The sequence below is a fragment of the Globicephala melas genome, chromosome 20 (assembly GCF_963455315.2).
Source record: "Globicephala melas chromosome 20, mGloMel1.2, whole genome shotgun sequence".
Taxonomy (NCBI): Eukaryota; Metazoa; Chordata; class Mammalia; order Artiodactyla; family Delphinidae; genus Globicephala; species Globicephala melas.
This window is the reverse complement of record NC_083333.1, coordinates 50,196,735-50,221,446: the sequence shown is the minus strand read 5'-3', so window position 1 is coordinate 50,221,446 and position 24,712 is coordinate 50,196,735. Positions and strand designations below refer to the sequence as shown.

The window sequence follows — 24,712 nt, the reverse complement described above, 5'->3', positions numbered from 1 at the left end:
GAGATGGAGAGGGCATGTAGAGGGAAGCAGGAGGTCAGCAGGGATGGGTCACATAGCGCCCAGAAGGCCCAGCTAAGGTGTTTAGACTCAATTGTGTATGCTGCATGCTCTGGGGAGCCACGGAAAGTTTTTAAGCAAGGGAGTAATAGCATGTGGTTCATACTGCACTCGACTTCTCTCTAACTTCTACAGACTGTATATCCGTGAGCTTTGTGTGAAGAGGAATGTTGATATTGTATAAAGTTAATAAGCACCGATAATTAAGCCAGTGGCTGTAATTAATAACCAGGGTCAGTCCCTTCCTGGTGATGCCTTCAGCTAAACAGCAACCAGATAAATCATTGGCAAACACCAGGCACCCATAACTGAGAAGAGGGCCCTTCAGAGTGCTCCAGGACCTGGATTCCCTGCTTTTCTGGGTAAGATACTCCCTCTCATGTGACCCTCCTGGCTTCTTGAGGCTCACTCACTGAGTCATCATAAGCTGGCCGTTGCAACCCCACATGTCTGAGTTTTTCTGTTACTTTAAAGGGAGAACTGAGTTGCAGAATTCAGGTGCCTTTGGTGTCGTTTTGAAGTTTAGGACAGGGAAAAGTGAAGGCGGAAAATAAGTGGCTTCTGCAATAGGCATGGCTTTCAGGGCCTAAGAATAGTTGAAACCGGCATTGGAAAGTGGGGATTCTTAGGCAGCGATTCCCGAATCTGACAGTACATCAGAATAAGCTGGGATAAAAAGGCTGGTTTTTATCCAAAGGTCCCACCTCCAGAAATTCCTATTCTGTAGGTCTGAATGTGACTGGGAATCAGAGCCCCTAATGGGGGAAAGAAACAAGTCACCTAGGACACCAGATTTAAGGAGGCACTCACTCCATTATATGTCATTACAGGATATTGAGTATAGTTCCCTGTGCTATACAATAGGTCCTTGTTGTTTACCTGTTTTATATGTAGTAGTATGTATCTGTTAATCCCAAATTCCTAACATCTCACTCCCCACCCCCCATCCCCTTAAGTAACCATAAGTTTGTTTTCTTTGTCTGAGTCTATTTCTGTTTTGTAAATAAGTTCATTTGTATCATGTTTTTAGATTCCACATGTAAATGATATCATATGGTATTTGTCTTTCTCTGACTTGCTTCACTTAGCATAATGCCTCCAGGTTCGTCCATGTTGCTGCAAATGGCGTTATTTCATTATTTCTTTATTGTTGAGTAGTATTCCGTTGTATATATGTACCACATCTTCTTTATCCATTCATTTGTCATGGACATTTAGGTTGCTTCCATGTCTTGGCTATTGTAAATAGTGTCGCTATGAACATTGGGGTGCATGTATCTTTTTGCATTAGAATTTTCTCCATATATGTGCCCAGGAGTGGGATTGCTGGATCTTCTGGCAACTCTATTTTTAGTTTTTTGAGGAACCTCCATACTGTTTTCCATAGTGGCTGCACCAATTTACATTCCCACCAACAGTATAGAAGGGTTCCCTTTTCTCCTGTTGTTCCCATTTTCAGATGAAGAAAGTGAGGCTTAGGCAAATTGAGTTGATCAAGGGGACTCCGCTAGGAAATGGTAGAACCAGAGTTGGAACTCAGGTGTGACCCACCAGGCCACTCCCCTAAGTGCTCTACCACAGGGCCTATTTCTTGCTCTGAATTAGCAAAGGAACTTAGCCCAGCCCCCTCTCTTGGTCCTTCCCAGGCAGTCTGCCTGGCTCTGAAATCTCCAGGTAACTTCCTATACCTGGGGTTTAGCACTTGGACCAAACATGACACCCCAGCTCTCCTTTGGGTGTCCTTTTGTTTGTGTTAATGGGTTTCCTGACATGTACAGCCATGGCAAACTGGGGAAGGGGCAGAGGAAGGGCACAGGTGATCTTTGGCAGGGGCAGAAGAAGAGTTATTCTTTCTTAAGCTGTTTACTGATTAACTCCCTTTGCTCCTGAAACCAGAAAGAAGAGGAACTCAAGACTCAGCAGAGCTCAGAAGCCCCAATTGATTTGTGGTCCAACTGGGTCAGGGGGAGTGACCCTGTGCAGTGGCCTTTTTTTTCTCCCCCCCAGGGACCTGTATGCCACAGCTCACTAGAGCAGAGTTCCATGCCACTGAGGGGAGGGATTCCAGCCCTGCTCCCTTCCCCCACACTCCCAGCCCCCCAGCCCAGAGGGGTTAGATCTCCTGTGAGGCGCATGTCTACCTATTCAGTCCCTTCCTCCCTGGCCCTCTGGCTGGGCTCCTACTGGTGTTAAGTTGCCCCAAATACCCAGTCTCTTATTTCACATCCTCAGGCAAAGATCCCACAGCCAAGGTGCCCTTTCAGCTTAGCTTTCCCATCGGCTGCTCACTGACAGATAAGCTTCTAAGAGAAGGGAAGAGGGAGGGTGGAGAGGTGGGTAAAACCTGGGGCATACCCCTTTGTCCCTTTGTCATGGGGTGCAGCGGGTCCTGTAGCTCCCCAGCTTTGTGTTTGGCGGGGCAAGCCCTGGGTGGTGGCCAGCTGCCTGGCCCCTGTCCTTTACTGGCAAATGGAGCTTGACTTGGCTAAGGCATACTTGTACATACGCTAAGCTTTACCTTAGGCTAGAAGTTGGAGGCTGAACGTTTGCAAGTGTCAAGAGACAAGGAAACTCGGTGTTCAGTGTGTGGGCTGGGAGAATGCAGGGGTTCCTGAGCCAGGCTCTGTTTCTGTATAATCTGCAATGGCCGTGCCAGACTCCCTGTCCAGACCTCGCAGAGATGTTTCATTCCTCGGGCTGGATGGAACTGAGACACGAGTGCTGCTGCGAGTTGGGAGGGGGAAGAAGCCAGTGGACAAAACGTTCCTGCGCCTGGGTGGACCAGCACAGCACAGGCTGGGTCCCTGGGAGGAGAGATGAAGCCTTTCTCCTTTCTTTAGCCAGTCCATATCTTGAGTCACAAATGAGTTACTGCCAGATGAACTGGTATTAGTTTACCTTTCTGAAGTGATAGATGCACTTAAAATAAAAATGAGAGTGACCAGGAAGCTTGCACAGTTAGCTTTGCCAGTCTCACTGGTTTGGGAGATGAACCCTGGAGTTAGTACACTCACTCCATTACAGAACTGGGCCTCTGTGTACAAGTTGGTGTCCAGAATATATTTAAAATGATATCCAGAGTATCCAGAGACTATTTTAAAAACGTGTACAGAAAGGTAGCAATTAAATGTTTCTCTTGGAGTAAGCCTGGCCTCTGAATTCTCCCAGGAACCCTTGCCTAGGGAAGACGATTAAAAATAGATCTGAGTAGCACTTCCTGCTTGGCAGATGGCTGATAGCAAATGCTGGGGCTTGCAGCTGACCTTTCCTTTCTGAAATCTGCTCTGTGTTTCCATGATGCTAATTGAGTCCCTCTCTAGACCTAATCAAAGTGCTGGTTGCAAAAAAACACGGCTTGCTGTCCTGGCTGGGCTCAGTTCAGGGAGCAACTTGAAAGTGCTGGGATTTGCATGGGAACACCCACTCTGTGGTCCAACTGGCTGATCCTTGTTTTAAAACTAACAAGGTCTGCTTTCAAATTTGCTGTCTAGTGCTATTAAGGATCCCACGCCCTGTCCGCTCCCATCCACAGGAAAGATCAGTGGAGAGGGGAGTGATGTGTACACAATGGACAGTGCTCACACACACTTCCAGACGAAGTAGCTGCCCAGAAGAGAGACAGGGCCTTTTTGAGATTGAACTTCCAGGTGTGACTCTGTCCCCATCAGCTGCCTTATAAAACAGGGATAATACCTGAGGCAATGCCCTGACTTGGTATCCAACTATGGGAGATAAAAGATATCACTGTTTTTCTTATTATGTAGCAAATATCTAGGGACCACTGCTGACTTCTCATGGAGTTATTATCCTCCCCTGGGAAAGAGATGGGCATATAGACAGGCTGTGCTGAGGCTATACTAGGTCCTCGCCATCTTCTTCACCCTACTTTGTCTCCCAGGAGAGCCCTCTGCTGGAATTGAAGCATCTTCTGGGCAGAGCTGCTCACTACACACTCTGGGGCTGAGCAAGGTCTGGGACATTAAATATTTGTTGATTTAGATCTCCCCCCTTCCCCCCGCCCCCCGCCATTTAAAAACTATCATAGACTGCTTTAGTGTGACAAAACCTTTTTGCCTGGGAGATGATTTTCTAGTGCCTGATATTTCACAATGTACCTCAGGCTTTTTTGTTGGCCAGGGGAAAATGTTGAGCACCAGAATAGGTGAAAGGGATTTAAGTCTCTGTGTCTTGAGGATGAGTCTTAGCCAGGACTTAGATAAGATAGACCAGCTGATGAGCAGAAAAGCCCTTTTATGCAGATAAACAGGAAGTTTAAAAACACAAGAAAAGAGGTCTAACTCTGACTCAGAAATGTTCATTTAATGTGCAAGGCGTCTGCTCTCTTGAGAATATGGCCTCATGGAATATTCGCCCTCGTAAGGAACCTCACTCAACCCCCTCATTTCACAGATGATGCAACTCCCAGTTCAGAGGATCAGGGGTCTGCCTAAGGAAGTCATGCTGGTCGGAGGCAGATGATCTAGCCTTGCCTGGCAGGGGTGGGAGGGGGTCAGCTCGTTGTTCTGACCCAGTCGTGTTCTGTTTCTAGAAGGAATACTGAGAACCACCAGTGCCCAACTTTTGCACGTTGGCAAGCCCTTTATGCTCACATCTTTCTAACATTTGTATGCTCAAGTCTCTTTCATAAGAGCTCTCTGGCTGTGGTTTCTTCAAGCCCTTTTAAATAACATTGTCTCTTCGTTGGTAACTATTTCATATAACTCTCTACTCCTAACTCAGCCCCGTCCCTGGGGGTATATGAATACAGAGGTTAAATGTAGATATATGCTAATACGCCACAGGTGGAAAGTCTAGTGCTGGACATCTGCCATGAGGGGTGGGGGAGAACACAGTACTTGGCCTACTTCAGTTTGTATGTACAACCTGAAGCCTGACTGTATAAGTAAGGCCTTGTGTTTTGATTAGCATTTCCAGGAGAGGAGAGTGTTGAAAGTGTTTAGGGAATACCTAGTATGAAATGAAAAATCAGGTTAAAAACACGGTGGTTTTTTACTCCCCCAGTGAAAGGGGCCCGGGTTCGATCCCTGGTCAGGGAACTAGATCCCGCATGCTGCAACTAAGAGTTCCCATGCTGCAACTGAGGATCCCACATGCCGCAGCGAAGATAACACGTGCTGCAACTAAGACCCAATGCAGCCAAATAAATAAATAAAACAAAACAAAACAACAACAACAAAAAACACAGTGGTAGACTCAATGAGGGTGAAACCGTGCTGTGTACAGGAAATTTGAAGGAGCTGGTAGAAGGAAGGATGCTACCGCTTCTCGAGGGCCTGGCGTATGCCAGGCACTTTACTGTCTGTGAGGTGGGTGTTATTAGCCCATTTGACAGGTGAGGAACTTGAGAACAGAGAGGTGAATGTACCTAAGAGCATACAATAGAGAAAGTGCCAGAACTGGGATTTGAATCTAGTTCATCTACTGAACTGGGAGAGGCTTAGCCCACAGAAGGAGACCTTGGTATGGGCAAAGCTGTAAAGTTATTTGGCACCAAAGGATGTAAAGATGGAGTATTCAGGGAGCTCTCAGGAGTTGAGCTCGTAGAAGGAGTTCTGGTACTGTCAGAACTGCTGGCAGTGGAATGGGCTTTCTGAGGAGGCATTCCCTATCCCTGGAAGTATTTAAGCAGAGGTTTGGTAGAAATGTGGACAAGAGCTTTGCATCAGGTGTGTAATTGACTTTGGGGCTCCTCAAATTCCAGTGACCTATGAAATTAAAACTGGATAAAGTCATAAGTATATTTTGTTTTGTTTTGAGATCCTCCACTCTACCCAACCTACAATCCACTGCATGGGATTCCTGCAGACTGCAATTAGTTAAGTATTTCTCTTTTTGAAAACCCCCCAAAGCATTCTTCTGGGTTCTCTGCTCATTCTTTGCCATGAAGTCCAGGTGCCAAAAAAAAAAAAAGCGGGGGGGGGTACTTTAAAGGGCTTCTTTACCTTAATTATTTTTTCCCACGAGTTTTGAAACGAGAATCATTCATTCAGTAGTTAGCTGGGAAGGCTGTTTTCAGGTTAGGTTGCAGAGAACATTCTCTTGGTGGTCCTGTCAGCCTTAAGCATTGTAAGTTTACAAATTAAATTTTATCCATTCACCCAAGAGTGACCAAGCTCTGGTGAAGTGATTCACCCTAACACAACTCGTAGGAAGCTAACTGATAGACCAGAATTCTAATTAATTTACAGTGGAGCAAATAATCCCGAAAGCTTGGACTGTGTGTTATCTTCCTTGAAGGTAAACCCACTGAGTGAGAGAATTAAATTTAGGCAGTTGCTAAGTAAATATGGAGTCAGGGCAGAGGAAGGTGAATAACCTAAGAGACTTTCATCAATTCTGACAGCTTAATCCATCCTTCTTCTTCAAAGAGACAGATTTTCCAAGTGAACACATTCTAGAAAAATCTTGGGACCTGGAGTCAGAAGCTGTTGGTTTAAGTTCTGACCTTGACTTACAAGCTTTGTGAAACTGGGTAAGTCACTCAACAGCTCTGGACCTCAGATTCCTCCTCTGTTGGTTTGAAGGTTAATCAGTTAATGTATGTGAAAGTGCTTTGTACGTTCTGAGGTCCTGTAAGCGTGTCAGTATTAGTCTAATTCTGTTGAGCTCCTTTCTTTTAGGAAGTCACTTGGACAACACCCTTGTCATGCCATCTTCATTTTCCCCTAGATTTTGGAGCCACACTGCCTGGGTCTCTGTCACGTATTGGTATTTGATGCTGGGCATACGTCTTAACCTCTGCCTTGCTTTCCTCATCTGTCAAATGGGAACGATAAAAGTACCTCCCTCATCAGATTGTTGAGAGGATTAAATTACTTGGCTTATGTAAAACAGTTTGAATCTGTCTGGCATATAGTAAGCACTGTATAACTGTGAGCTGTGACTGTTGTTATTTCACCATTTCCAATTTATTTTAATGAGCCACCTCAGTCTCATCTGTAAACTGCCTCCAGTTTCACCGTAGTGATTGCTTGTTAGAAAACGTTTAAAAAGCAACCCCCTCCGCGGCATGTGGCTTTAGTCTTGGAGGAAAACCTCTTCCGGCCTTTCTGCCTGGATTGGTTACAGGGGAAGACTTGCCTTGAGAGTCTGTAGGTTTTGCCCACTGACTTTCCAGCAATCCTCTGTAGTGTCAGGACATTTCCATTCGCCAATGCCCAGGTGGTTTTGGGAGCAGAGGTGTAGATTGAAACATAAATCCAGGAAATTGACTGTGTTCTTCCTAGGTGTATTAACTTGCATTGTCTTCTTAACTTCAGCAGCTCATAGTGAATTGTTTTCAAAGGCCTGATGATTTTCAAAAGTTTCACACACATGATTTCATATAATCCCATAATAACCCTTTTAAAAAAAATCCTACCCCTATGTTGCCCCTCCTCCCTTCCTCTCCCCACTGGTAACCACTAGTGTGTTCTCTATATCTGTGAGTCTGCTTCTTTTTTGTTTTATTTGCTAGTTTGTTGTGTTTTTAAGATTCCACATATAAGTGAAATACAGTATTTGTCTTTTTCTGTCTGACTTCCTTCACTTAGAATAATACACTCCAAGTCCATCCATGTTGCTGCAAATGGCAAAATTTCACTTTTTTTACATCTGACTAGTATTCCGTTGTGTATCTATATCACATCTTCTTTTTTTTTTTTAACATCTTTATTGGAGTATAATTACTTTACAATGGTGTGTTAGTTTCTGCTTTATAACAAAGGGAATCAGCTATACATATACATATATCCCCATATCTCCTCCCTCTTGGGTCTCCCTCTCACCCTCCCTATCGCACCCCTCTAGGTGGTCACAAACCACCTAGCTGATCTCCCTGTGCTATGCGGCTGCTTCCCATAGCTATGTATTTTACATTTGGTAGTGTATATATGTCCATGCCAATCTCTCACTTTGTCACAGCTTACCCTTCCCCCTCCCCATGTCCTCAAGTGTATTCTCTATGTCTGTGTCTTTATTCCTGTCCTGCCCCTAGGTTCTTCAGAACCATTTTTTTCTTTTTTTAGATTCCATATGTATACCACATCTTCTTTTTGTTTGTTTGTTTTTGCTTTTTTTTTGCGGTACGCGGGCCTCTCACTGTTGTGGCCCCTCCCGTTGCGGAGCACAGGCTCCGGACGCACAGGCTCAGCGGCCATGGCTCACGGGCCTAGCCGCTCCGCGGCATGTGGGATCCTCCCGGACCAGGGCTCGAACCCGTGTCCCCTGCATCAGTAGACGGACTCTCAACCACTGCGCCACCAGGGAAGCCCCCACGTCTTCTTTATCCATTCATCTGTTGATGGACACTTAGGTTGCTTCCATACCTTGGCTACTGCAGATAATGCTGCTGTGAACATTGGGGTGCAGGTATCTTTTCAAATTAGTGTTTTGGTTTTTTCAAATATATACCTGATGGTGGAAGTGGAAGGGCCTGGTGTTTTTTTTTTTTTAAAATAAATTTATTTATTCATTTAATTTAATTTTTTGTTTTTTGGCTGCATTGTGTCTTCGCTTGCATGTGGGTTTTCTCTAGTTGCTGAGGGGGGGACTACTCTTTGTTGTGGTGCGCGGGCTTCTCACTGCGGTGGCTTCTCTTGTTGCAGAGCACAGGCTCTAGGCGCGTGGGCTTCAGTAGTTGTGGCACACGGGCTTCAGTAGTTGGGACTCGCAGGCTGTAGAGTGAAGGCTCAGTAGTGGTGGGGCACGGGCTTAGTCGCTCCGCGGCATGTGGGATCTTCCTGGACCAGGGCTCGAACCCGTGTCCCCTGCATTGGCAGGCGGATTCTTAACCACTGCGCCACCAGGGAAGCCCGGCCTGATGGTTTTGAGAGAAATTTGCGCTCCATTATTTCAGCCCCTAAAAGTTTTAGTTTTATATTTGAACTGCAAAGGACCCAGCTATTAACAACTGGCTGCCATTACATCCTGATTCCACCTGTTCACTCTCTAACTCGGAAGCCAGTCTCCCGGAACAGACATGTCAGCCTTTCTTCTGTAGAAGATGGGGCTTGTCTGATCATACGAATCCCCTGCTCTTTAACCCTGTGGAGAATGCATGTTTTCCAGGCCTTCTCTATGGAGAACAGGAGGGAGTGCAGGTTGAGAGCTGACGGCATCTGCTGAATTGAAAGGTCTGATCGTTAAATGATTTAAGTGACTTAGATCCCGAAATCTCCACATTTCAGCAATTAAATGTGGCCCCCAGGCCTCAGGCCCTACACCACCTTTTGTTTTTGCCATTCAGTTCCTTGCATAGTTTGCATCGTGTATGCTCCCATGCCCTTGGAATTTTATGACTCCACACAGCAGATATTTCCTCCTTTAGAGCCAGTCCCTTCCCTGCCCCTCCCTCCATCTGTTTCAGGAATGGGAGAGCAGTTGAGATCTACCAAAGCTCGAAGCCAGCCAAAGAGGGCTGGAAGCAGCCATGCTTCTGCCCCTAGGCAACACACATGGCTTTTTACCCCATCTTGAAGTTTCTAGACAGATGTGTGAAAACTTTTTGTAAGCCATGAACACATACAAATGGCTTTGTTCTTTCCTAGTCTTTCCTGGTGACCTGTGTCCTAGTGTGGAAGTCATACAGAGTCAGGAAATTCTTCCCTTATAATTAACCCAAGTCTCTCTTATTTCCTTCTATTTCCTCTTGTTCTTATTGCAGAGAAGATGGAAGAAATCCCCTTTAATCTTCTTTCCTCTTAGCTAACTGTTCAGTTTTCTTTAAACTGCACCAGGTTCTAATTGTGGAAGTTTTCATCATTTTCATTGTTCTTTATTACCACCCTTCCCACTTTCTCCATATGCTTCCTCAAGGGTGAAATCCAAACAAGATCCAGTATTATTTTGCTTGGGTTTCAGCTCTTTGGAATGGAACCTGTGGTTTACTTTGACCCTGAATAGCAAACTCTACCAGGCTTTACCATGGATGCAGAAAGGAATGAGAAAGGAAAAGGGACTGCCCTGACCTTCCCCAGCAAAATGTTGAGGTGCGACATTTAGCCAACACCCCAAGGCAGGAGTTTTACAAATCCTCCATTGTATCTCTATCTAATACCTCTGTTACCTTCTCACTGAGATGGTACATAGTATAGCATATAGTACCTTGAGCAGATCCATAGAGACAGAAAGTAAGTTTGTGGTTGCCAGGGACAGGGGAAATGCAAGGTGACTGGTAATGATGCAAGATTTCTTTTGGGGGTGTGAAAATGCTCTGCAATTAGATAGTGGTGTGGTTGCACAATCTTGTGAATACACCAAGAGCCCCTGAATTGTATACATTAAGGGTGACTTTTGGGACTTCTCTGGTGGTCCAGTGGTTAAGACTCTGAGCTCCCAATGCAGAGGGCCCGGGTTTTATCCCTGGTCAGGGAACTAAGATCCCACATACCGCAACTAAGCCTGCGCTCCACAGCTACTGAGCCTGTGTGCTCTAGAGCCCGCGTGCCGCAACTAGAGAAGTCTGCGTGCTGCAGTGAAGACCCAGCACAGCCAAAATAAATAAATTAATTATTTTTTTAAAAAGGTAACTTTTATGGTAAGGTTCTATCTGTCTATCTACCTATCATACCTTGAAGTTTATGGAGTACCTCTTTCATATATAGTATCTCATTTATTTCTTATACAGATCTGGTGTGAGTGTGAATACTATATTATTGTGCCCATTTTACAGATTAGAAAATTGAGTCTCAGAGAAATTAATTGGCTTGATCAAGTTAGTAACACAGTGAGTATATGGCCAAGCGGGGCTCAAACTCTGGCAGTCCTGCCTCTTCAAAGCCCATGTAATGAATGCTGTACCTATGGATGGTAGGTTGGAGAAGTAAGCACCAGGTGCTTTAAAATACTCATATTATTACAAGTGGAAAGGATCATGGGGAGCTTCAGTTCCATCCCTACATTTTTATGGATATTGAGTTACAAAGAGTGGAAGAGTGGCCTTATGCCATAATATAGAGAAAGGGGGACACCAAAGTCACTGAAGAAAAGAATTTTGAAGAACCAAATAGATGAGAGTCAACCTTTTCTTCTCTCTTCTCCAGGCTCCTGAAAAGGCCAAAAAGGGAAGGTAGGGAACTGATCTTTTTACTCTGCACTTTTTTTTTTTTTTTTTTTGCGGTACGCGGGCCTCTCACTGTTGTGGCCTCTCCTGTTGCGGAGCACAGTCTCCGGACGCGCAGGCTCAGCGGCCATGGCTCATGGGCCCAGCCGCTCCGCGGCACGTGGGATCTTCCCGGACTGGGGCACGAACCCGCGTCCCCTGCATCGGCAGGCGGACTCTCAACCACTGCGCCACCAGGGAAGCCCTACTCTGCACTTCTGTTTACCTTGTTTTACTTCTTGTTCTCAACAACTTGGAAAATAGGCATGGTTTCCATCTGCAGATGTAAAAGATGTGGCAGCCGAGAGAGGCTAAATAATTCTCCCAAGGTCAAGTAGCTATTAAGTTGAAGTTGTAAAACCAGGGTTTTATCCTGAATTTCTGAGCCAAGGTGAGATCCTCTTATCATACGAAGATATGCACGGGCTGGTCTAGCTTCCAGATGTTACAGCTGAGTAGTCAGGTGGCTATCTGCTTCCCTCATCTCTGGGCACTTCCTGGGGCACATACTCGGTTGATGATGGTTGACGTTCCCAGAGAGAGGCGATTGAGAGGCTCTGCTTCATGCTAGGAGGACTTCATGCCTGAGCCTGTTCAAGTGAAGGAGGAGCCCACATGTTTGCTCTGTTGCCACCTTCCCCCCACAAGTATTCATTTTTTTTCAATGGTCCTCCTACTTTTTAAAAGGAATTGCTGCCTTCCAGACTTTCAAAGGGGCCAGAAATCAGTGGTTTGGGCTACTAAACAGGAAACTCAAAGCCCTTTCCGTTCCTTTGAGCTGGCTGGAAGGGCTGGGCCTGGAACTATTACCTTCCTTCAAAGGACAGAAGAAAAGTTTTGTATAATTTAAAAAACAAAAACAAGAAAACCTTTTCTGGAGTCCTGAATACCAGCCTTCATTGATACACAACATGGAAGAGAGCTGCCTTGTTGCCTGGCAGTAATGACAGCAAACAAATGTGTCCGACAGTCTGTTTGGGATCTCCTGGTCTGAAATTCTGTTTGCTTCATTCTAATTGCTTCCTTCACTTCCTTTCAGTCTCCCCACCTTGGGTACCACCCTCACTCAAGGGAGCGCCAGACCGTGCCTCTTTGTGCCAGGCTGGGCTGGGGCCCACAGGAGACAGTGACCCAGCCGGGCTATTCTTGTCTCTGTCTCTTTGCAAGATGCCTGTTGTTCTCTGTGAATGTTTTTCTCATCATAAATGTTGGCTTGGCAGGGGCCCAGGGTGGAAGCCACGGTGGAAAAGCTTCCAGAATCCTGCCCCAGAGATTCAGCTGGTCCTGAGTGCCAGGCTGAGGAGACAGGCTCATAGATACTGTCGCTGGGGAGGTACCTCTGTAGGTATTGCCACCGAGACGGCCCTGATTGGGTTCGGCACCCTTTGCAGAGTGTGGACCTCTGCCAGCACTCTCTCTCGAAGAATAGGCCTGGAGGAACCGTGGTGGCCTTGTGAGGCGCCTCTGGGCCTGGCTGGCAACTCTCTTCCCTGCCATGTGCCCTCCCCCACCCTACTCTCTAGGAATTCGAATCTGTGTCAGGCCAGAGAAAGTGACTCTCAGGCCCTGCCTGAAACAGATTGGAACCCCCAGAACAGTGACCTCCAAACCTTTAAAATCACATACCCCTACCAGTAAAGTGTTTGAGCATGTATTCCTAATATGTCTACTTACTTATAAATGGTATACATGGGTTACTATGTAATACCTACATTATAAACAAATATTAGAAAACTTTAATAATTTCTGTAATTTAAAAGGATGGAAGAAAAAATAAAACAATTGTAAATTTGCTTTTAATCTTATTTTATTGAAGGTATATATGATTGAATATGCCCTCTTTTTAGGAAAAAAAAAATCTTGGTTTATCACTTTGTGATTCAGTGATTCAGAGGTGTGTCCCTAGGAAAGTATACTTCTATACTTCATTTTAACAGTTGCCCGTAATGAAAACTTCCTTACAAAGGTAGATTCAAATGGAACATTTGCATCCTTGAGCTTACAAAAATCATGATCCCCATTTTCCAACCCACCCACCAGTTATACAAAGGTTTTTGCTGAACTTGGTAGTTTAGAAAAGTACCTTTTAACGAGACTTCAAACTCCTCTGAAGCTCTTTGTTTGGAATACTTTTAAATAGATCAGGAAATTTTTTACAATTCCTAATTGTACAAATATAGGAGTACGGTGTTCAGATATAGGAGAGTTTAGAGATGGCTTATTTTAAAATTTTTATTGGATTTCACCAACAAGAGTGAATTTTACTGTATGTAAATTTAAAAATTAAAAAATCCAATGAGTTTTGACAAATGCATAGACTTATGCACCACTGAAATCAAGGTAAGAAAATTCCAACTCCTGTGTTACCGCTGTGTAGTCACACTTTCCCCTTACCTATAACCTTTGGCAACCAATGATCTTCTTAGCTAAAGCATTTCAGATTCATCCATGTTATGTGTATTAACATAGGTTTTCATTTCGTTTGAGTAATCGAAACTGCCAAACTCTTATCCAAATGGCTGTGCCATTTTGCAATGTCTGAATTTCAGTTGCTACACATTCTTGAGTGCACTTAGTTTTGTCAGTTTAAAAAAAATTTTTGGACCATTTTAATGTGTGTATAGTGATATCTCAATTATGTTTTTCAGTTCGCATTCCCCTAATGACTAGTGATGTTGAGCATCTTTGCATGGGCCTGTTTCCCATCTGTTTATATGTGGTGAAGTCTGTTCAAATCTCTGCCCATTTTAAAATTGGGTTTCTTGTTTTATTATTGAATTTTGAGAGTTCTTTGTATATTTTAGATACAAGTCCTTTGTTAGACAAGTGATTTGTAGATATTTTCTCCCAGTCTATGACTTATCTTTTCATTCTCTTAAAAGTGTTTTTCAGAGCAAAAGTTTAAAATTTTGATGAAATTTAGCAGTTTTTTCTTTTATAAATTGTGTTCCTGGTGTAGTATCTAAGAAATGTTTTCTAACGCAAGCTCACAAAGATTTTCTCCTGCATTTTCTTTTGAATATCCTCCATTTTAATTTTTGTACAGGCATATCAATTCTGAACTCCAAAGATCATATAAAATGAAAGCATTGCTAAATACTGTTTAGTGAAACTTTTTTTTTTAAAGATAAACTTAAATAGATAAAATTTCTAGTATTTTCCCCCTACCCTGAAGGATTTTCTGGTGTACCTTCTGGGGAGACTGCTGCCCTGAAAAGCTTTGCAGTGCTGCCTCTCTCCCTGCATTCCCATTGTGCCCAGCAGGTAGCAGGTGATCTGTGAGTCTTTGAGAAGTGAATGTCTTTTCCTGCCATAAATGGTGAAGCTGTGTTACTTCATGTTGTCGTTTTCCAGTCTGCTTTCTTCTAGAATTTGTTTTCCCATAACCACGTTCTTCTAAGCTCTAGCTTGAAGATCTTGATAAAAGTTTCCTCGAGGGTGGCACTCCCAATTATCCATAATGTAGGACCACAGAATTATATGAGAATATAATTTTGGAGCTGGAAGGAGACTTGGAGGTCAACTAGTCCAAATCCCTTATTAAAATCAAACCAAAAATAAATTAACTCTGGTAAATTCACAGACTGGAATATGACTCAGCAATGAAAAGAGAATGAACTATTGATATATACAGCAACATAGATGAATCTTAAAAGAATTATGCTGTGTGAAAGAAGCCAGGCAAGAAACACTACATGCTGTATGATTTCATTTATTAAAAATTATGGAAAATACAAGCTATAGTGACAGTAGACAGTGTCTGCCTGAGGATGAGTGGGAAGAGAGTGAGGAGAGAAGAGATGGCCGGATTGAGGGACATGAGGAAACTTTTGGGTGTGACAGATAGTCCATAATATTGGTTGTGGTGATGATTTCACAGGTATATGCAGGTATCAAAACTCATCAAATAGTACACTTTAAATATACACACTTTATTATTGTATGTCAGATATATACCAATAAAGCCATTTAAAGAACAAAAAAAAGGAAATTAGAGGCAATTGACTCATGCAATAAATATTTTATAAATGATGGCCAGATTCATGCTATGTGTTGTGAGTTCAGAGAGAGATTGAAGACATGGTTCATGCCTTCAGGGAGCTCACAATCTAGTAAGTGAGTTAGACAGAGAGACAATTTAAATCCAGTATGCTAAGAGCTAAGAAAAAGGAACAGGCAGGGAACAAGAGGAATCCAGTACATGGGTACCAATGGGTACCTCTTCCTGGGGAGGTCAGAGAAAGCCTTACGAAAGAGAGGAAGCTGAGCTCAGGCTTAGGATTGGTCAAGTGGAGGAGACTCCCCATCTCAGGGAAGATGGTGGTCAGAGTTGGTGAAATGCAAGTTCCAGGAATTGCACGTGGTTCGGCCTGACTAGAGCAAAGGACACAGTGGGGAAGTAGCAAGAGAAGAGACTGCAGAGGTTGGTGGGACCAGATCGTGAAGCTTTTGCTATCCTGGCGCTGCTTGGATGTCTTGTGCTCCAAAGTTGAACTAACAGGTTGGCCAAATATAGGGTCTGTGTTGCTGGGACATTGTCTCATCCAAACACTTGGCATGGACTTCCGGGTTCCAGGTTTCGAGGCTGTGACACTCCTATTCATGCTCAGTGCTAGCCTGGAGCTCTTATGTTCCCCGGGGATGTTTCAAGACCCAAAGGAAAGAGAGCTGGTTTCAGCCTGAGCAGCAGCTGGGGAACATCTGCTTGCTCCTCAGAGCTGCACCTGGGAGCCAAGGCTTCTGGTACATTTGTATGTTGGAGGCAACCAACAATCTAGCTTCCCCAAAGGCAGTTTTTCCACAAGTCAAGAATTTTACCTTTCTCTCCGGCTGGCAGCACTGATCCCTAAAGTCCTGTGCTTCTGACAACAGCTGTCTCATGGGCAGTGATCTGTGTCCCGTCTGGTTCTCTCCTACCCTTTGGTCATCTGTTAACCAGTCACCCATAGACTTCTCCAGCCACTGAATAGCAGAGGTCATGGGAGAGTCCTTTATTTGTTTGTTTGTTTATTTATTTTAAGAGTGGTCTTAGAGCAGACCAGGATGTTTAATTCAGGGTACAGTTGTCAGGCCACATTAAAAATGCAGGCAGAAATGCAGTACATGGACGGCTCATGTCAGCCAGACGTTTCAGTGTAACCAGAGGAGGAAAACACGGATAGGGCCTGTGTTAATGGAAGTAGATGCCAAGTCGCACGGCAAGCTCTGGCTCCTGTTTCTCCTGTTCCCTGCCATCCTCCAGCCAGAAGAAAGAAGCTCCTCTTTAAGCTGGAAGTGAAAGTGGGATTACTGTTTAATGAGCATTCCTGTGATCTAGAGCTGACGTTGCTTACACCTCAGAAGGAGAGCTTTCGTGCTGCCGTTTGGGAGGATGGTAACTCATCTAGCAGTTAAGATCTCCAAGAAAGCAAGACCAGTGAGAAGTGTGGGTTTGGTGGTTTATTCTTACCTTGGGGATTCTTTGCTGTCTGCAGGGTCGAACCAAGAGGGCAAGCAGAGGTGCTTGTGCTGGTTTCCATGCCCTAGCCGACCTTGAGAGCTGTGGGCAGTACAGGTGGCTGAAATCCAGTGGGTCCAGGAAAGGCCAGTGTGGATTCATGATATTTTCTTACCTGGGCTGGTGAAAACAGTCCGAGCGTGGGCTGTCCCGGGCTCTGTAGCTCTGTTTATTCTGCCTTCTCCTCCTCCCACCATGCCATCTGCTAGCTGGAGGGTTAACTGGCTCACTGCTCCCTGTTAGCCGTGTCAGCCCTGCAAGGTCATGACTGTTGTGCTTTGGGGCTGGTTTCCCGAATGGGTGGGTGAAACGGATCTCTAACTATCGATTTGTCTTCTTGCATTTCAGTCGTTCCAAGGAAGTCAAGGACGAGCATACCTCTTTAACTCAGTGTGAGTGTCTCTGAATGGTACATCCATTGTTCGGTGCAAATTTTGAGGGGTGGGGAAAAGCAAGGCTCAATGATAATTAAACAATGGAACCTGTCCTCTCTGACACACACACACACACACACACACACACACACCCATGGAGCATTATTTACCACAAGCTGTAGCCAGTCATCCTTGGGGACTTTGCGGGGGGGGGGGGGGCATCATCTTTGGCTAAAAGTAATATAGTCACTACCCCCAGTAAGTACAGAGGGCTGTAGTCTCCTAGGGAAGAAGCTGAAGTGCTTCTGAGAGCTTCAACATGGGAGGTCTCATAACTAGACCTGAGATGTGTCTCTGGGGAAGAGAAGGAGGGTGAACAGAGGACCCAGGGTCTGCTGGAGGACTAAGGTTGGAGGAGCCTTCATAAAGTGGAGTTAGTGAAGAGCCTTCATCCCCTCCTACAGATGCACAGTCTGCCACAGCCCTCAGCATTGCTTACAGCTTTCTCTAGGAAAGCAAGCCTGATGAACTGTGAAAATGGAGATCTAGCGTGTTCAGTCTAAAATAATAGGTGCTCTGTGAAGGAGTCTATGTATTTGATAGATGGGGCTCACCCATCCTTGTGATCAGGACAGGACTGTGCCGTCATGATTGACATCTCTGGCTGCAGTCAGTCCTCAGGAAGCTCTGAGGACCTGTGCTCATGGCTGTGGACTTCAGTGTGGTTGTCAGTTTGTCCCCTTAAATCACAAGGCTAAAAGCATTTGTTAGAAAAATCCTGAGCAAAGTCTCAACCATAAAGACTTCTTTTAGTAGACTCATTGAATCAGAACTTGCAGATCTGAAATGCATCTCAACGGAGACGTTTGCATGTGGCTACCTTTTCGGAGGTTATTCCTGGTTTCAGTTAGAGACGATGCTCTTCTCAGTGTTGGCTTCCCTTCAGGCAGCTGTACTCAGTTAATTTTTTGCTGGGAGTCCAGCTTGAACAACTGATGGTGAGCACGTGCCTGACGCCCCACTCTCTCTCTCTGTCCCTTGGCACAGAGTTAACGTGGGCTGCGGGCCGGCAGAAGAGCGCGTGTTGCTAACAGGACTGCACGCCGTCGCAGACATTTACTGTGAAAACTGCAAAACCACTCTGGGCTGGAAATATGTAAGTACCAAAGAGTCTGACTGGTGGAGAGAGGGCCATGAAGGAACTAGCTGAGAGCCGCACATTAGAAGAATGTTTTCTTCTACCTGCCTCCCGTGGCCTTGTGGGATTATCTTTGACCAGGATGGGAAACTGAGCTCAAAGAGCAGTTCCTGGCACACTTCTGTTTGCCACACTCATCCCCTTTTCACTGACAGTCCACCCCTCCTACTCCTTTCTTCACCTGCTCCTGATACACGTGCACGCGCGCGCGCGCACACACACACACACACACACACCCTCTCTAATTAATAATAATAGTAATAATAACAATGGCACATAACATTTCCTGACAACTTACTGTGTTCCAGACGTACATTATTTTATTTACTCTTCACAGAATCCTTAGAATATAAGGATTTACCCATTTTAATCCCTAGTTTATGGGTGATGAAACTGAGGCTTAGGGAGGTTAATAGTATGTCCAGTGTTGTCTAGCCATTACATGGCCAAACGAGGATAGGAGTCCAGGTGGTGGTCCGACTGCAGAGCCCATGTTCTTTGATGCTCCAGTAAATGTCCCCAAAACATCTCTTAGGTCCCAGACCCTGTGCTAGGCATCATCAAATATTGTGTTAATTAATGTCCACTGTCAGATATAGTCATGGCTGGACTTGCCCAACTGGACATTTATTCCTGCACTGTTTAACTCAATAGATATTTTTAACATCTCCTTGGTACCTAGGAGAGTAGGCAGTCCCTTGCCAGGGTGAGAGGAGGTATATGTGTTCAGTGAAAGTCAACCTGTATTATTGTTATTATTATTATTGGCAGATCTTTTCACAGTGCTTTTCTCTGCCCTCTCTCTCATTGTGGGAATATTGAAAAATGAGTCTTCCTGTTTCTGGGAGGGCAATTTATTCCATGTAAAATGCCTCAAATCCCCTGTCCTGTCCGTTGCAGAGCATCAGTGTGGGGCTGGCTCATAGGACCTGCCGTTAGCTAGCTTGGGAAGGAGCCTGAAGGAGTAGTCAGAACCGCCCACAGCGTGTTGAGGTTGCATCAGTGTAGGTTTGTTGACTGCAGTAAATGCCCCACTCTGCAGGACTTTGATAGTGGGGGAGCTCGTGCACACGTGGGAGCAGGGAGCATAGGGGAAATCTCTGTGCCTCGTGCTCCTTTTTGTGATGAACCTAAAACTGCTCTAAAAATATGAGTGTATGCGAAAAAAGATGTTGAGCCAAAGAAGCCAGACATGAAAGTATGATTCCATTTAAATAAAGTTCAAAAATGTGCAGATCTTGGGGAGTTACCTGGTGGCCTAGTGGTTAGGATTCCGGGCTTTCACTGCTGTGGCCCGGGTTCAGTCCCTGGGTGGGGAACTGAGATCCCACAAGCTCCGTGGCTTGGCCAAAAAAAAAAAAAAAAGTGCAGACCTAAAAAACTGCTGCAGGTGGAGTCTGCAGTGCAGCAGCATGGCCTTTAGATTCCATCTTTTCATGTCTTCCTTGAAACGTTCAGAATGAGAATGAAAAAACCTGGACACTGTGTTTCATGATGCCAAGAAGGTTTAACCACAGCTTCCTACGGGAGAAACTGGCCTTGGCCCTTCTCCCCCTGTATGGCCACTGGTCCCCTCTGAGTGATCTGGGGGCCACAGGTCTGGTTTTGATTATCCAAAAGTGTTCTGCTGCTTCTTTGTTTCCCAGCTTCTTGGCTGTCTTATTCCTTGAACATGTGCTGGATTTATATACAGAAGATAAATCTGACTTGGTTGGTTTTGCTCCTTTCTTCAGGTAAAATGATTCAGTCCTTTGACAAAGCTTTATTAAGAACCTTTGTGCTGGATACAAAAGTGAATGAGATCTAGTTCTTGCCCTCAGGGTGTTTATAGTCATGATACCAAGGGGGAAAACCACAGGTGAAATTACAACAGCTGGACAGGACAGCAGAGGAACATCCATCTCCCCAGACATTCATTGATCACCTCTCACATGCCAGGCCCAGTGCTCCAACCTTTCATTCGATTATTCCTTCCGACCCTTATAATGACCCTGTGAAGTACTTGTAATTATCCCAATTTTGTAAACAGAAAGTTTATAATTTTGTAAATTGTAAAAGGAAGTCAGATGCTTAAATGATGCTTCTGATGCTAGGAAGCAGTAGACGTGGGGTTTAGGGGGGATGTTTGTTTCAATTCCAGATCTAGTGCTGTCTACTGGAATCCAGTTGTGACATTTTGTAAGTGCCCTGTGGCTTGGGGGGTGTTGACTTTTTTCTTTCTTTTTTTTTTGTTTAATAGGGACACACTGTCACTTTGCTAGTTTTGTTTTTTCCTCCTCTCTATCCTGAATACACTACTGTGGAACAATAGGTCCTATTCCCAAACCACATTCCTCTGGTTGTGTACACATCACACACACACACACACACACACACACACAAACGGAGCTGGGGAATAATGAGGTGTCAGGGAAATTACTGCTGAGCCCACAGCTCTTGTATGTGTGTGGTGTGTTTGCACTTTCTCTCGGTGCCCCTCCCCTCTCCGCTATGTGGAATGATTCCTCTCTCAACAAGAGGCTGAACTCTTGTTCTGAGACCCGGAGCCCCTGAGCTCTAGAACAGAAGATACAGTCCATACAAATGCTGCCCGGAATCTATTGACAGTAGGATTTATTTAACTCCTTCCTAATTTAGGGACTCGGGAGGGAGAGCTGATGTCCACTGCTCTGCACAATGAGCTTTGCCATCTGATGACCCTGATACCCAGTGTTTTTCAGATGATATACCAAGATGGTTTTTTGTATCTGTGTCTGCAAATAGAATGTCACCTTGACCCTACACCTATGCAGGACTTATTTCTGTGGGGCTTATTAGCTGGGAGAGCCTGCAGTGCTGTAAGTTTCAGCTGGTAACCTCCCAGCTGGTTTGCATTGGGTTTGCCCTTCTCTGGAGGCCTGGCAGCTGGGTAGGGCTCAAGGGCTGCCAGGTCGTTCAGCCTGGAGTTCATACAGCTCCTTTTTCCCTGGAGAAAAGCAATGATGGAAAAACAAACTTAACACATCTGACATGGAAATAGCAAGATAAGAAATAAAAGAGAGACCTGTTTGGCCTCACAATCTATTTTGTTTCTGTCCCTGAATGTCTTTTCTCTAAGCCTAACAAGCACAGTTTAAAATAATGACACAGTGGGAATTCCCTGGCAGTCCAGTGTTTAGGACTCCGGGCTTTCACTGCCGAGGGCTCGAGTTTAATCTCTGGTCGGGGAACTAAGATCCCAGAAGCCACACAGACCGGCCAAAAAATAATAATAAAATAAAATAATGACACAGAAACTTTATGGATACCTCCATAGGGCAGATTTCTGGTAAACATCAGAAACCAAGTGCCCCTAAGATTTTATACACACACACACACGCACACTCACACGCGCACACACACACACACACACATACAGATGGATCTATCAATGAACAAAACATGAAGTTTATCTTGCGGTAGTGGGAGACAGACAAAACACAAAATAGATATGCAAGTTATACTGCATGTTTGAATGTGGTAAGTGCTGTGGAGAAAAATAAAGCAGGAAAAGAGGGGGGTGGGGAGGGATTGCTGCCTGGGAAGTTGTGATTTTTGGTAAAGACCTTACTGAGATGGTGACGTTTGGCCAGAGACTTGAATGAGCAAAGATCCTGAAGAAACGCTATTGCAAATACTGAGAAAATATTTAGAATGTTTAAATTCAGAACATTTAAATTTAAAAATATTTAAATTCTATTGTAAATATAGAGAAAGCCCTGCTGATGCCTCAGTGCTGCAGTTAAGCCACGGGGACATAGTGTGCTGAGTGGTAGGAATTCTCAGTGAGTCTGGGTGACGCCGGAGCCGGACTTCAGTGGTCCTGATACCTGTCGTTGGCCCCGCCTTGGTTCCTATGCTCCCAAAAGTCATCTGCTTGTCTTTGGTCACTCAGTGTCTTTTCTCTTCCTTTGTGTTTCCTAGGAACATGCCTTTGAAAGCAGCCAGAAATATAAAGAAGGCAAATACATCATTGAGCTAGCACACATGATCAAGGACAATGGCTGGGACTGATTGGAGAGCATCTACCCAACCCAGTGTCCACGTGAATGCCATCCAACCGAACATTCTACCCAAGCGTGAGAGAGTGACTGAACACTTGGTTCCATCCATTTAGGGGCCTTGCCATCTGGGGCATTCTCCCACCCTGCCACCATCTTTCTGGTGACCAGCCTCTAAATTGCTGTCTCTCTGTCTCTTTGCTTTGTATCTGTTTGTGAGTTGATCCTGGCTTCTCTCTCTGTTCTAGTGTTGGCTGAAAGCAAAACAACAAAAGGAACAGATGCCTGCCCGCATGGCGGCAGCCCACTTTGATAAAGGGCCCAGGGCCCTTGAAGAGCTGCCTGATGGCCTCTTGTCAGGAGAACAGTGGCACAGCACAGGGGTGTGAGGAAGAGGGGAACCAGGAGGGTCCCGGGTGGGTAGGGGACGGGAGGGTAGAGGTAGGAACAAACTTGTGCTGCTCCTGGAGACCTGGGAACTTAGGCTTGAAATAATCGACTTGTCTAAAAGGACAAAGAGAAAAAAAAATACCTCATGACTGCATTCTCTCTGATCAGAAGCTTCTGTTCCTGACACCAAATGTGCCAGGTTAGCAAATGAGCACAAGAAGTGGCCCTTATTCTAGCTGGCGGGGCAGGGGCCGGCCTGGTTCCCCTGGGCCGAGCTGGGGGGTGTCCTGGCAGCAATGAGGGACTCGGGAAAAGCCCACATGGTTTTGATGACTCTGATGCCTCACTGCTCCTCTGGGTAATCATCTTTGCCTCTTCAGCCACTGTAGGTGACAGGAGAGGGGACTGCCATTTGCAATGGGTGCAAGATCCAAACGTCCCAAAGGCTTTGACCAGCAACCGAGTAAAATCAGTGATTGAGGGTAACAGGGAACAAAGGGGGATGCAGTTTAGGTGCTCCTGCAGAAATGGCTCTGATACTGGGCCAGAGAAAATAAAAAGTAGAACCAGTTAGCAGTTCTGACTGACCTTTTTTTCTGAACCTTAGTAAGAGAAGAGCATTGTGGCAAGGAGGGGAGGGTGGGGCGGGGCAGTGCCGGGAATAGTTTAGGTTTGAACCATAACAGGTTAAGTGCATTTTCTTTGGTATGCAGTGGCTTCACTGAGATCAGCAATTCTTTGTACGCAGAGTTTTGGGTGTTTTTCTCCAGTTCTATCATTGTAGATCCTGGAAAACAAAGTCCCAAGGCTTCGAGCTTAGTGATAACCTGGCCGGTAGATTCCTCATGCCCCTAGCTGTTCTCTTTTACTTGCGTGTGTTGTGTGGAGACAAATCTGTCAATGTGATCCAGCGATGGGAAGGTCTCAGATTTGATGTCAAACGGCAAGTTATAAATTCCAGTATTACACCCCACTCCCCGCCTCCCCATCCAAAGTTCATTATATTAGGGAAGTGGAGAACAAATCCCTGTAAGGCTCTTGAGAGAGAGAGGAGTTTGTTACGTTTAATCAACACTGTGAAGTCTGTTCTACAGCAATTTAGCCAGTACACGGTGCATGACCGAAACTCATTTAACTGAGTTAATTTCATTGCTTAGACTGAAAATATTATTATTGCTAAGATATGTGTAGGTTATGTTAGGTAATTCTCAGCATCTCATTCCCCAAGTAGGCTGATCCTATAGGAAAATTCACCTTAAAAGTCACAAAAGAGTGAGTTCATGGAGATGAGAACCTGTAAAATTCTTAAAGAAGATTAAAGCGGCCAACCCAGGACATTTTCAGAATTGAGCCAAATTCCCAGAGGGGGTGAGTCTGTTGTGGAAATGCCTTTTTGAGTCTCTGTGTGCTGATTGTGGAACGAGGGGCTGAGATGGGTGTGGTCCTGCCCAGCCACACGTTTAGCAGCAGACAGCTTCTGTAAGACAAAGAAGATTCTTAAAAATCGAATTTTGTTCCCGAAGGCTTCTTGCCCACATCTTTTGGTGCTTTTAGTAGCCTGGGAGATTAAGTTGTTCTCTCCACGTTACTAAAAAGCAGACTGAGGTTCAGAAGAAGTCTTTTCATTTCCGATCCCAGAGAAATAGTTCCTCTGGCTCCCAGGCCCCAGATCTCAATTAAAAAAAAAAAAAATTCAACTTTCACATTCCTAAGCTGGCTTGCCAGCATAGAAATCATAGATTCCCCTCCCCATCCCTGCTGAAGGGATAACAAAATCATTTCTGTATTTTTAGTAGCCTCTTGACTCAGGAAACGTCCTGGCTATTGATAATCCTTTCCATAAAAAGAAGACGGTATGGGGGGTTGGGGAGGACATGGGTAGGTGTGTAAGAACGGAGCGTGGCGATATAGAAACTGGACATGAGGTCCCCTAGAATTTTCAAGGGGCAGAGGAGACTGATGTGCCACTGTGTCTGTGGGGATGGGGCCTCTGACTCTTACACAGATCAGAGCAGGCTCCAGTTAGACCCCGGTTCTGGTATTTTTTTCAATTACTATCCGTTGAGCATCCAATGG

At 45.0% G+C, this 24,712-nt stretch overlaps 1 protein-coding gene across 1 annotated transcript in view; it reads left to right on the top strand.

Annotated features, from left to right (window-relative positions):
* YPEL2 (yippee like 2) overlaps positions 1–24,333 on the top strand; it is a 60,386-nt gene extending 36,053 nt beyond the window's left edge. Inside the window, exons 3-5 of the mRNA XM_030881760.2 lie at positions 17,004–17,047; positions 18,077–18,185; positions 22,170–24,333. Of these exons, the coding sequence (XP_030737620.1) occupies positions 17,004–17,047; positions 18,077–18,185; positions 22,170–22,259 (243 nt within the window). The 3' untranslated portion in view covers positions 22,260–24,333. The remainder of the gene's footprint in view (positions 1–17,003; positions 17,048–18,076; positions 18,186–22,169) is intronic.
* The last annotated feature ends 379 nt before the right edge of the window (positions 24,334–24,712 follow it).